This window comes from Cyprinodon variegatus, unplaced genomic scaffold (genome assembly GCF_000732505.1).
Source record: "Cyprinodon variegatus isolate N-32 unplaced genomic scaffold, C_variegatus-1.0 Scaffold1519, whole genome shotgun sequence".
NCBI lineage: Eukaryota > Metazoa > Chordata > Actinopteri > Cyprinodontiformes > Cyprinodontidae > Cyprinodon > Cyprinodon variegatus.
Genome location: NW_015151972.1, coordinates 90,635 through 102,247, shown reverse-complemented (window position 1 = coordinate 102,247; position 11,613 = coordinate 90,635). Strand labels below are relative to the sequence as shown.

Sequence of the window (11,613 nt, the reverse complement as noted above, 5' to 3'; positions counted from 1 at the left end):
CTCTGGGGGGAGCCTCGCTGGAAAATCAACACCGGTTGCATAGTGTACCTTTAATGTCAGGGCTCCTGTCTGTGTGTTTGTTTTTGTGTTTGTCTCCCTTCCACCAACAGGAGGCGCCTGGTTCCGGTTTGCCTCCTCACACACCTGCTGATGGTTACCTCATTAATGGAGTTCTCTTAAGCTGCTGATTGCCACTACCTCGACGCCAGAGTGTTTGCCAGTTTATGGTACTCTAGCCAAGCTGAGTTTTCTCTGAGTAAGACTGAGTTCTTGTCTCGCAGAGTTTTAACTTTGTTTTTTGTCTTTGCCTCTCGGCAGGAAGTCATCCTGCAAACTGGACCTTTTCGGACCTCCTCTCCCAGGAGGGATCAGTCTTAAACTGAGCCTGGGATTCAAACAGGAGGTTTGGATCCAGTCTCCCTTTTTGAGGACGTTGAAATTACTCTCTGAGCAAGGGAATCATCTTCACCACGACCCATTCAAGTACAACAGGAAATCTGAGTGGCAATCAGCTTCTCCGTTCCCCTACACCGTCCGAGTTCTAGGTAAACCCTGTTCTGCCCTCCGCCGAATCAGACATACACTGGAAAACCAACACACAGCTTGGAGTCACGGATCCTTCACTTCTCTGGAAACGTGAGTCAACAATCAGATCCTCTCTCCTTCAAGATCAACGAATCAAATGTCCCACTGAGCCTTAACTAACAGTCTGTCTTCCCCTCGCCTTCCAGTTCTGGCTGAGCAGAGTTCAGGGAAACTCTGCACCGAGCTTAACATCTTCAATAAAATCCGTCAAACTTTTCATCCGTGTCTCTCTGTTTGGTGTCAGTGCATGTGGGTCCGAGCCTTAGATAAAATCATGACAGTTAATATGTATAGACTAAATAAAGTAAAGTAAGGAATTAGGAAGACTGCTAGTGCTAAGGACGATAGGAAGGAGAATGAGTATGATTGAAAAGGTGTTTCCTCTTCACACCCCTTTTAAAACAGAACTACTACATTATAAAAATCATTGATTATACAAAATGTTTGCATGTGTTTCATTTGTGATTTTACGGGATAGTTATTCATTCATTCTATTGAAGTAGAATGATAGGCTTCCCTCCAAACAAGGTGACCGTTGCCATCATCACAAGAAATACAGTTAAAAGGTTGTTACTTATTGCACATGTTTTGTTGTTTTGTTGTACATTTTACAATTCTAATGTCATACAAATTATAATAGGTCCGCATGGATAGGGAAACTGGGACATTCATAGAACAGGTCATTTTCCTCCAATCAGAAACCAGCTAGAGTGATGTTCATACTGCACACTACTGTTTTTGTTATGCTATTGTCACTGATTGTGTGATTTAGCTTAAACCTATATGGTTTAAACAAGTGAAAGGTTTACTTTTAGTTAATATGTTTAGCATCAAGATCACAGAGTTTAGCAAGTGCAAGGTTTTATCAAGGCTGTAAAAAGGCAAATATTTATCTATATATTTACATATTTAGAACATATATTTAGAATAATATTTACATATTTACAATGTATTTATATAACATATATGGGCGACAGTGGCGTCGGGTGCAGGAGTTTGCACTGCAATAGGAGGGTTGTCGGTTCGAGCTCCGGCTTTCAGTGCTGTTGTCTCCTTGGGCAACACATTTTACCTGCATTCTCTACTGGTGGTAGTCTGAGTGGGCAGCAGTGCATGGTAGCCTTGCTTCTGTCAGTGAGCCCCAGGGCAGCTGGCTCTAATGCTCGCCACCATTAGTGTTTGTAAATGAATGAATGTAGTGTAAAGTGCTTTGGTCAAGTCTCCTGACTTGAAAAAGTGTATATATATATATATATATATATATATATATATATATATATATATACATAGAATTTTTGTGATGTTATGATCTTAATAGATGCAACATTTAGTTGTCCTTTACCTAAGTAGATAATGTGGTATTAATGGTAGATTTATAGTTGGATATATACAGTTGCTTTTTTTTAAGTTGTGGTTTTCCAAAGTGGTTTTGGAAAAGGTACATTTGTGGTGGTTCTCTCAAAAGTAAATGCTTCATGTTAAATGCTTTTACTGAAAATGGACAAAATAAAAGTTAATATGCTCACAGATTTTTCCAATAACAATAGTAAAAATCATCAGTGAGATGTATGTTTTTTTTTACATTTTATTTACAAAATAAATAAATTAAATAAATAAATAAATAAATGATGCAACTGACCCCAGTCCTGGGGTCAGTTGCATCATTTGCAATTACGATATTGTTTTCTTTAATGGGCATTAAATGATTTAGACTATATAAAAAAAATGTATTCATATTTTTATATAATAATAATGTTTATAATATTGTAAACATTTTGCCTTACTCATGGAAGGTATCTATAATGTGACACTTCTAAGCACATAAATTGACATATTACTCACTCTCAAGAGAGGGGGGTTAATACTAGGCTATATTTAATTTTATCCCAATATACATGAGTTTACCTACTGAGCACCGGTTAAAAATCAAATAATAGAAGGATGCTTGTATAGATAGTTAAACACACTGTTAACTCATCATAATATAGTGTGTCCAACCTACCGGTTCATTAACATAGGGGCATATTTCTGCGTGGACAATCATCAGTAGGATCCCCAGCAGAGCGGTGCCCAGAGCCAGCGCGCACAGACGCTTCTTGTCCTCTATCAGGAACTTTCTGTCTATCAGTCTGCACAGGTCGTCTCCTTCCATGTGAGTCACCCGCTTCCCCATGGTGGACAGCGGCACCGAAACCTCTGCGGACTCCGCGCAGTTTCGATGGAGCAGGTCGTCGCAGTTCATGCAGTCCATCTTCCTCGACAGGCTGCGGTCCGTCAGCTCCATCTCCAGGGCGCACTCCAGACCTCCGCCGTCCCGTCCTCTCTCAGCCTCTCCGTCATCCACCCATCCGCTCTCCGCTGCTGAGTCCCTCCGAGAAAGGGAAGGCATCGCCCGGCGGAGGAACTGAGCATGGGACCTTGTGTGGACTCTTGCTTGCAGGAGTTACGGAGTTATAGCAACGATCGGTGATGCTGAAGGAACCCGGCGCCTCACGGTCATGCCCACTGACGCCATCTGCTCACAGCACAGGGCTGCGCGCTCTTATTTGCTTGTTATTCTAAGACCGTGCGTCAGCGCGTAATGGTGCACGCGAGGGTGGAATCTTCATGCCTGTTCGCAAGGTTTCATATGCTGCTTAACATCAAAGAAGCAAGAAAGAATCAGAGCGACCTGTAAAGGTACTGATGCGCTTAAAAGTTTTCACAACCATCTGTCATGCCTTGTTTTTTTCTGGCGTATAAACACAAAGCACAATATCTCTTAAATGGATGATAACATATAGCTGTTTTCTATTTTTACAAATAAAACTTGGCAATGATTTGCTCTTATTACTGTCTGTACAGAAGAGGTTGCTTACCTCTTTAGACAAGAGGTAGAGGGAGTGGAGTCCTGGTGGTTACACTGGAAGGATAACCTTGCTCAAACTAAAAAAAATTATGTCCAGATGTCAGATCTAAAATATTTGACTTCACAGAATCCGAATTTAATCGGTTGTTATGAACTGATTATATTATGTTGATGTAAACAATAATATTGCACTTGACACAACTTAAAATCTTTGCCCTGTTCCAAATGATTTTCTGAACATTTCAGTTGATGAACCAAACTAATAAATTGACATTGGACCAACCTCATATACCTACTTTTAACTAAATAAACAAAAATTAATGTTTGTATAGAAACCAGTTCATTTAAATATAACCAAATTAGATTTTTCACATACCGTCTGACTTTACTTCAAAAGTGATTTCCATTTCCTATTTTACAAACGCGATACACCCTGGACAGGTTTCCAGTCCATCGCAGGACAACACAACCATTCACACACACAATCACACCTATGGAGAATTTAGAGAAGCCAATTAACCTAACAATCATGTTTTTGTACTGTGGGAGGAAGCCGGAGTACCCAGAGAGAACCCACGCATGCTCAGGGAGAACATGCAAACTCCATGCAGAAAGTTCCCAGGCATTAGTTTGAATGAAGTTACATGTTACACTTTTTTCAGTGTAGGGCATAGAGCTTGGATTCCTGAGGTTCTGAGTTCAAGCCTCACTCTCTCTAAGCAAGACCCTTAACCCCGATTGCTCCCATGGGATGGGTTAAATGGTAAATTTCTCCAATGTGAGATTAATTGTATTATTGTGAATAAAAACCAATAAACACATCAGAAATGCAAGGATAATTATGGAGATCTTTTAAGGATCATACCAAGTTTTAATCCTCTCCAAGAAGACTGCTCAACTAGTATCTATAAATCAATAGAGTATGGAATAACTGCATAACTTCCAGGCAAAACAGTCCAGGCAAGGCGAGCTTTAATCTCAAGACAAAACACATGGTAACACTGTCTGAAGGCTCTAAGTTATCTTTGCTTTCACCGAACGTGATCAGATTTGGTTTGTTACATTTGGAAGATCTTGAAACAAAATTCTGGTAAAATTCTTAATACAAACAGATGCCACTTAAAGTTGAATTATAAAAGCCAGCAAATAACAGTGTGGTACACATTAAGATCCTGTAGATTATTTCCATCTGAGATCAGGCAAAGTGAAACAGTGCCAATAGAACCAGTATGTCTTATTGCTTATTTATAGAAACTCAAAATAATCTAAAAGTAGCTTGATCTATTTATTGACTCGGTCATATCCAGAGAATACATTTTGAAGCCCAGCCTTCCAAGAGAAAGACGGAAGAATAACATAATGGCCTTGGCTTGACATGCCAAACACAAGGGAGTCTTTCCCCTGTAGCATCCTGCTCCTGATGAAAACTTCTGCAACACAGGATGAGTTTGAGTTCAGACTAACAGGTGTCCTCTTGAAAAATACTTGAGGAAGAAAACACACAACGCCTTGCTGTGGGAGCTATGAGTCTGAAAAAATCACAGGCCAAACATTTGAGTAAAAGTTTGTTTTAATCTGCAGTAAAAGAGGTACTTTTGAATGGTAAACAAATCAATGAACACAAGCTTAAAACTGTCAAGACACTGAATAAATATTCATCCAAGTCGTCACAGAGTTTAGTGAGTAAAGCAGGTGTTTGCATCCTTTTATATAGCTGCAGCAGATAATTATAATTTACAATAATTTAAAAAGCAAAGCAATGAGAAAGAGGTAATGTACGGCATTATACAGATGCTGATCATCATGAAAAACATAGCGGACTATAAATAAATGCAACTTGAGCACCATCTACTGGTGTGATAATAAATTACAAAATACAAAGTTTAGAAAGCGTGCATATGCAAGTTCTTATATATATATACACAAGCTGTTTAGTAGAAATCATAGTCTTAATATACAGAATTGCCATTGTAAGGAAAATACATGGAGACCCTGAATTGCATTTTACAAAGATTAGCAGTATCATGTGCAGAGAGAACCTTGTTTGGTAAAGATCATTACATTATAAATTTCTTTGGCATAAAGCATATTGCTGAGAGTTCCTGAGATGGTCCACGTATTCTGTGATTGAAGTTATTCTAAATAAATTAAGTAATTTTACAAAAAAGATGCAGTGCAGAGACACTAGCAGATTAAAAAGTCATAGCTCTTGTTCAGTGGTATAAAAACTACAAGTTAGCAGAGGAATTAAAGAATGTGCAAGACATGGCTTTAAACATGATAATTTTTAAAAATGTACTCTTTGTAGCACTATTGTAGCTAAACTCAAACACTCTTCACTACATGGCTCAGTTAAACGAGAGGCATAATGCTCCGCCTGGCTTCACCCCTCCCTCCCCGCATCGATGGGACGCTTTAACCCTTCACTGCTCCCCACGGCTGCATGGCGGCCTGAGGCAGAATGAACTGTGGAGACGGCTGCGGCACGATGTAGTAACCAAAAACCTGCTGGGGTGGAGGAGGCGTCGTTGTGGAAGCACACACTGTGGTCAGAAACACCGGAGCGCCCTTCTTATACTGGGACCAAACCGGTGTGGGATGGTAGAAGTACTGGAGGCTGGCTGGAACCTGGTTAATAAACAGATAGGAGAGGTTATGAGAGATCAGCAAATTTCCCTTTATTTAAAAAGAAAACAAAAAACTTTGAGAGTTTGACTAAATGCTGACTGACCGAAAAAAAGAAAAAATATATATTTTTTTTCCTTTTAGGGATTCATAAAATTGTTTATGAAGAAACATAACTCATTGTAGTTTTCATATCCAAAATCAATAAAATTTGTTTTAATAGCAGCGTGTTAAGAAAAAAACAATAAAAAGACAAATAGCACTTTTTTTTGCATGCATAATCAGATAAGACATTTGGACTACGCTCATCTCACATAGATGTAAAAATGTCCTGCGACAAACGTGACCTTTTTCCTCATTTGCATGGTGTAGCAGAGATAACACGGCCATATGGGGCTCCCAGAATTTCCTTCTCTGTAAATCAGTTTCTAGGCATGTTTTAACTCTCCGTCACACGCCATGGGTCAATTCATAGGAGACGGTATGACACACTCAAAACTTATTTTATTTTAGAAGTTTGAGCAGCAATTGAAAAGGCCCATTGATCCATTCAGAACAGAGGAGATAGATCAGCTTTCCAAATGGATTCCAAAGTTTTGTCATAAGATACTTGAACAAGTAATTATGGCAGCTGATCTTTATGTACCAATAAGTGCCCCACCCCCATAATGAGAGAACATGCTTAGCATTTTTCAGACAAAAATGAAGCTCTACAGCACAGACAAACGGCCTCATCAGATCCTTAAGCTACAAATCAATAGAATGTCTTTAAAACAAAAAATTACCTTCTTTCTGACATATTTGACTTTATTCTGTGCGTCTCCGTTCCCCTTGCGGATCCTGGGCACCATCGTCACTGTGGAGGCGTTGCTTTCTGCTGCCTCCTTTTTTGCGTGCTCCGCCAGTTTCCTCTGCTCCTTCAGCTCTCCATCCTTGGCTTCCTCCTCTGTGTCGCTGGAGGAGGCAGAGCTGCAGTCTGACGAGGTAGCTGAGTGGTAATCAGACGTGTCTAGGGTTACGGAGGAGTCGTCCTGGCCTTCTGTGGTCTCCTCTTCTTTGCTGAACTGAGTTACTGTAAATGGTCTGCCGTTTTCCCCAGACCTGAGAAAGAGAAAATGAGTCATTAAAAAAAAAAAAAAAAACAGTCACTTCTAGTTCTACATTAATGATTCAAAACACCTTCCCTCAGGGAATACACACCTGCCATGACTCACTCATAATTCTTGCTTGAACTCTCACAGTTGCAACATGTCTGTCTGTGGTGTGTGTTGCCAGAACAGGCCAGCCGGTGACTCACCTTACAGACACCTCCAGTGGGTCGATCCAAAGCGTTATCTCTGGTGAAAGCCCGAGTTTGCTGGGCGTGAGCTCGCTCTCCTCACAGGCCTTAAGCACCACCTCATCACAAGGTCCACCGTTATTTATCCGGATACATCTGTCAATGTTTGCATCAATATTAGTATAGAAAACCTGATCCTCCGGAACAAATCAGCTTCAATTCTGAATATTTTGGAAAGTAGACTTTACAATGATGCCTACCTGTAAGCCTGGCCTTTGCTAGGGCTGTCAGGATACCAATGGTCACAGTATTTGTCAGATAAAAGTTTCTGCAGCTTCTGAGAGAACAGCTCTGCTTTGGCTTCATCAAGCTTCCCTCGGGCCACCACCAGGCGCTTAATGAAGTCGACTCCGGCTTTTACTTCTCTCTTCATTTTTTTTCTGGAAAAAGAAAAAATAAACAATTTAAAAATCACCAACCCTCCTGATTAGCTCCACTTTTCTGCGTATTCGCTTTGACTTCTGTTTAATGGGCTTAGGAGGAGTAGAAACAAAAGAAAAATAGTAAATAGTAGACAGGGCATGTGGAAAACTGTGTGGGGTTCACAGATGTTTGACTTGTTTCCACGCTTGTAAAAATCCACAGTACACATGCAAACGAGACGCAAACTAGCTGATGCTTCCTTGCCAAGTGAATGTAAATACCTTGTTGTTTTTGTGCTGTTTATCTTCTGATAGTAAGAGCTGCTGGGGCAGGTTGACCAAAGCGGTTCGGGCTGTGCTGCTGCCCTAACCTAACGCAGAGTGTGCGAACATCCTGCAGCCCTGACAGAAGACTGACACCTTGAACCTCTGTGGTGCAGACGGCTGTTTTGTTATTGCGGCTACAGTCTGTGTGATGTGTTCTGATGGAAAATTGTTATTTGTTCTGGGAAACGCAGACACAGCCTTTACCTCAAGAACGGCAAGAGAGACACAACAAGCCAACGACTTCAGATCCCTGACAAGTGCTCAGGCGATTACGTGAGAGCAAACATGCGTTACCCAGCCTTGTGTTTAGACAGCAAAATAGCAGCTGCAACACGAGCCAATAAGTCTTCAAAGAAAATAACAAGCTTTCTATTTAAAGTTGTTTTCCTCGGTTCCATCCGCCTCGTCATTTTAATGTTGTGCTGACCTAAAGAGGCAGAAGTACAACTGAAGATGCAAACCTTAATAGGCATTGATTAAATAAAAGCTAATAACTAAATAACTTCTAACACCACCGTATATTATTCATTTGAGTTGGCTATTAAAAAAACCCCACCTGAAATATAAACAGACAGCTTATAAAGGAATAGTTTCAAAATATCAACTTTATGCCATTCCTTTAGACTAAAAGTAATTTTCAGGCTAAATTAAAGGTAGTATCTTCATATCATTGCTCTTAAAGAAAGGATATAATTCACGCTAATACATACTCTAATACCAATTTATTGGGCGTTTATATATATATATATATATATATATATATGGGCAGTAGCTAAAGATAATTATGCAAATCGATTAATCTGTTGACTTTTTTTTTTTTATTAATCGATTTATAAACGGATAGCCAAAAGTTCCTTAAAAATATTTTACGAAATGAATCCAGTTGAAACTAAAACTTTTCCCCTTGAGGAGTTCTGGATACAGCATATCGACATACAAATCTTATCTAAAATGCAAATGCTTAGGGTAGTATTTTTGTTTACAATTTTGGTTTAATTGCTGCTCAAGGTGGGTCGGCATGTTTTAGAGCCTCTATACTCCAGTTAACGATTAATCGATTACTGAATTAGTTGATGATTATTTCAAAAATCGATTAATCACGGTTAATCCGATTATTTGTTACAGCTCTTATATATCCATCCATCCATTTTGTTCCGCTTATCCAGGGCCGGGTCGTGGAGGCAGCAGTCTAAGCAAAGATGCCCAGACTTCCCAATCAAAGCACACTTCTTCCAGCTGCTCTGGGGGGACCTTGAGGCAACACCAGGCCAGCTCATATTTACGTATTTATACTTCCCAAACTTATTTGAATCAAAAGAAAATAATCCAAATTAGTATAACAGCTATAACAATAACCAAGTTTATCCATTTATGAACCAATAATTAAATGCACTCTTCTTGTTTAAAATTGTCTTGAATCATACAGTGATTTATCTAAACAAATTCACAGAGTGAAAATCTCCAATCAGCCTATGCTGGCTATAAGATTGTACTACAGGATTTATGCTTTCATTGCACTAAGCTTTCAACTACTGCTAGTTACATTTTTGTGGCATAACTTTATTATAAGAGTTCACATGTATTTTCTGGCATCTAATAGCTTTTTGTGTGGAAAAAATTCCTTTATTGCTTTACTTTAACTAGGATTTGGGAAGCAACTGTTAAGTATTTTTTGAAACCTGCCCTTTTAAAGTTGCTCAAATGTACATTAGCACCTATACAGCAACATGATGCTGATGGTGAGCACTGCCAGTGAGCCAATTGAAAGAAAAAAAAACTACCACACTTTCATTCTTCACACAAAGCAGCCAAATATAACGCCTAAGAGAAAAAAACAATGCTGTGGCAACAATCATATAATATTAATACTGCTGTAAAACCACAAGCCAAAGCTGGTGTTACAGGCTTAGCAAACAGCTGGATAGCCTTGGCTCAAAGAGCCTTTGTTTCGCAAAAAAAAAAAAAATGTGAAAAATAACATTCAGTTCAATTGATAATTATTTGAAGACTAAATTATGTGTAAACTAATATGTGGGATTATTGTGGCTTTATTGTTTTTAATAGAAGCAGTTTGAATTATACCTTAAAGGTAATCACTGTGAGAAATCTCAGCCAGTTTCTTCAATAAGGCAATGCATGATTATTACCATTTCTTATCATTTAAGTTAAAAGTTATTTTCTTTGATGTTGGAAGAGAACTGAATGTGTCTTCAGACACAGACCTGATTGTTCAGTCCTCTGCTGTTGGCTTCTATCAAACAAATGATGCTGATGTTCTTGCTTGTTGTTCTAAATACTCCTGATCTGACTCTTCACACTTGATCTAATCAACACTTTAAAAGGCTGAGCTCCCCAAACCCCAGCAGGTTTCTAAACACTGTCTAGAGTCACATCATCAGGAAATGTGTATTCTCAAACACTTTGATTAGATTCAGGCAGAGATAATGAGCTTCAGTCTTTCTAAAGTGGCTATTTTCTCATCCTACAATTAAATACAAGTAAATAAAAAATATCTACGGCAAATTACATTAGACAGATAAAGAAAACAGATTTAAGAACATTTAAGCTGTTTTGCTTTTGTTTAAATCAGATGTATTTGGTGACCCAAGCGGAGACAAAGCAGGGTGTACACAACGTGATGTACTGGAGGCACGTGTTACTGCGTGGATGTGAGAATATTCACTGTAACTCAAAAACAGCAGTACTAAACCTATTTTTTAAACTGAGCTTTGTATGATACTTTTTTTTTTTTTTTTTTTAACAGGAAAACTGTGTCACAGACAGAAAAAACCCACAGTAGGTAACTTTTTTTTTTCGACTGAGCGGAAAACCCCAGGTGGAAACTCAGAGAGTTGACAGAAACCAGCCTACGAACCTCGGAACAACAATTCCCATTTTTAAGTTACCGAAAAACAAGTTCGTTTCATTTTATATATTAAAAAAATAATAATAATAATAAATATATATATATATATATATATATATATATATATATATATATATATATATATATATATACTGGTTCAAGCAATTATAAATAGCAGGATAAAAGTAAAAATATTTCAATAAGTAGAAATGATTTACATTTTTAAAACTACTGTTAGGATATCTACTTTGTTCATGAAACATACTATCTAAAGTAGAAGGAATAAAATACTCACCTTTAATAAAAACGTGTCCTTTTAGAAGGAAACTTAGAATAGGTTCGTGTTCGCCTCTTGGTCCGCTCTGGTGCTTCGTTGGAGTTATTATGTTTCGCACATGTTGCTTCCTTGTTCTCTACTCTGCTGCAACAGGGACGAAACGTTGCCGTAAGCGTGACTCACTTCCGGTAAGCGGGGGGGGCTGAATATCTATGGGGCTGACTGGCTCCCCGTCAGACCGACCTCCCAAATATGGTCATTTTAGGTAGACTGCTCAGTAGCCAATCACAGTTGTTCTTGGACTTTACTACGATGATGACACATGAAGTAATAGGAATGTCCTGTAACTTTCTCATAAATGAGCTCTTTGTTGATGGTGGCAAA

At 38.7% G+C, this 11,613-nt stretch overlaps 2 protein-coding genes across 2 annotated transcripts in view; both read right to left on the bottom strand.

The window, feature by feature from the left end:
- Nucleotides 1–3,351, bottom strand: part of LOC107103744 (intermediate conductance calcium-activated potassium channel protein 4-like) — a 35,252-nt gene extending 31,901 nt beyond the window's left edge. The window contains exon 1 of the mRNA XM_015403557.1: nt 2,588–3,351. Within this exon, the coding sequence (XP_015259043.1) occupies nt 2,588–2,974 (387 nt within the window). The 5' untranslated portion in view covers nt 2,975–3,351. The remainder of the gene's footprint in view (nt 1–2,587) is intronic.
- Nucleotides 3,352–4,983: 1,632 nt separating this feature from the next.
- On the bottom strand, nt 4,984–11,376 carry LOC107103743 (maternal B9.15 protein-like). Its single transcript, XM_015403556.1, has 5 exons — nt 11,248–11,376; nt 7,598–7,777; nt 7,356–7,493; nt 6,844–7,159; nt 4,984–6,061 (listed from the first exon to the last, which is right to left on the bottom strand). The coding sequence occupies exons 2-5, from the start codon at nt 7,768–7,770 to the stop codon at nt 5,849–5,851; spliced, it is 840 nt and encodes a 279-aa protein (XP_015259042.1). The 5' UTR covers nt 7,771–7,777; nt 11,248–11,376; the 3' UTR covers nt 4,984–5,848.
- Between the last annotated feature and the right edge of the window lie 237 nt (nt 11,377–11,613).

What these genes read in the sequence shown, in the direction of transcription:
- LOC107103743 (XM_015403556.1), bottom strand. Translation starts at nt 7,770, where the DNA reads ATGAAGAGAGAAGTAAAAGCCGGAGTCGACTTCATTAAGCGCCTGGTG. An exon ending in AGCAAAGGCCAGGCTTACAG is followed by an intron (nt 7,494 to 7,597) that starts GTAGGCATCATT and finishes AAACATTGACAG; the next exon opens with ATGTATCCGGATAAATAACG. An exon ending in CCACTGGAGGTGTCTGTAAG is followed by an intron (nt 7,160 to 7,355) that starts GTGAGTCACCGG and finishes TCTCTTTCTCAG; the next exon opens with GTCTGGGGAAAACGGCAGAC.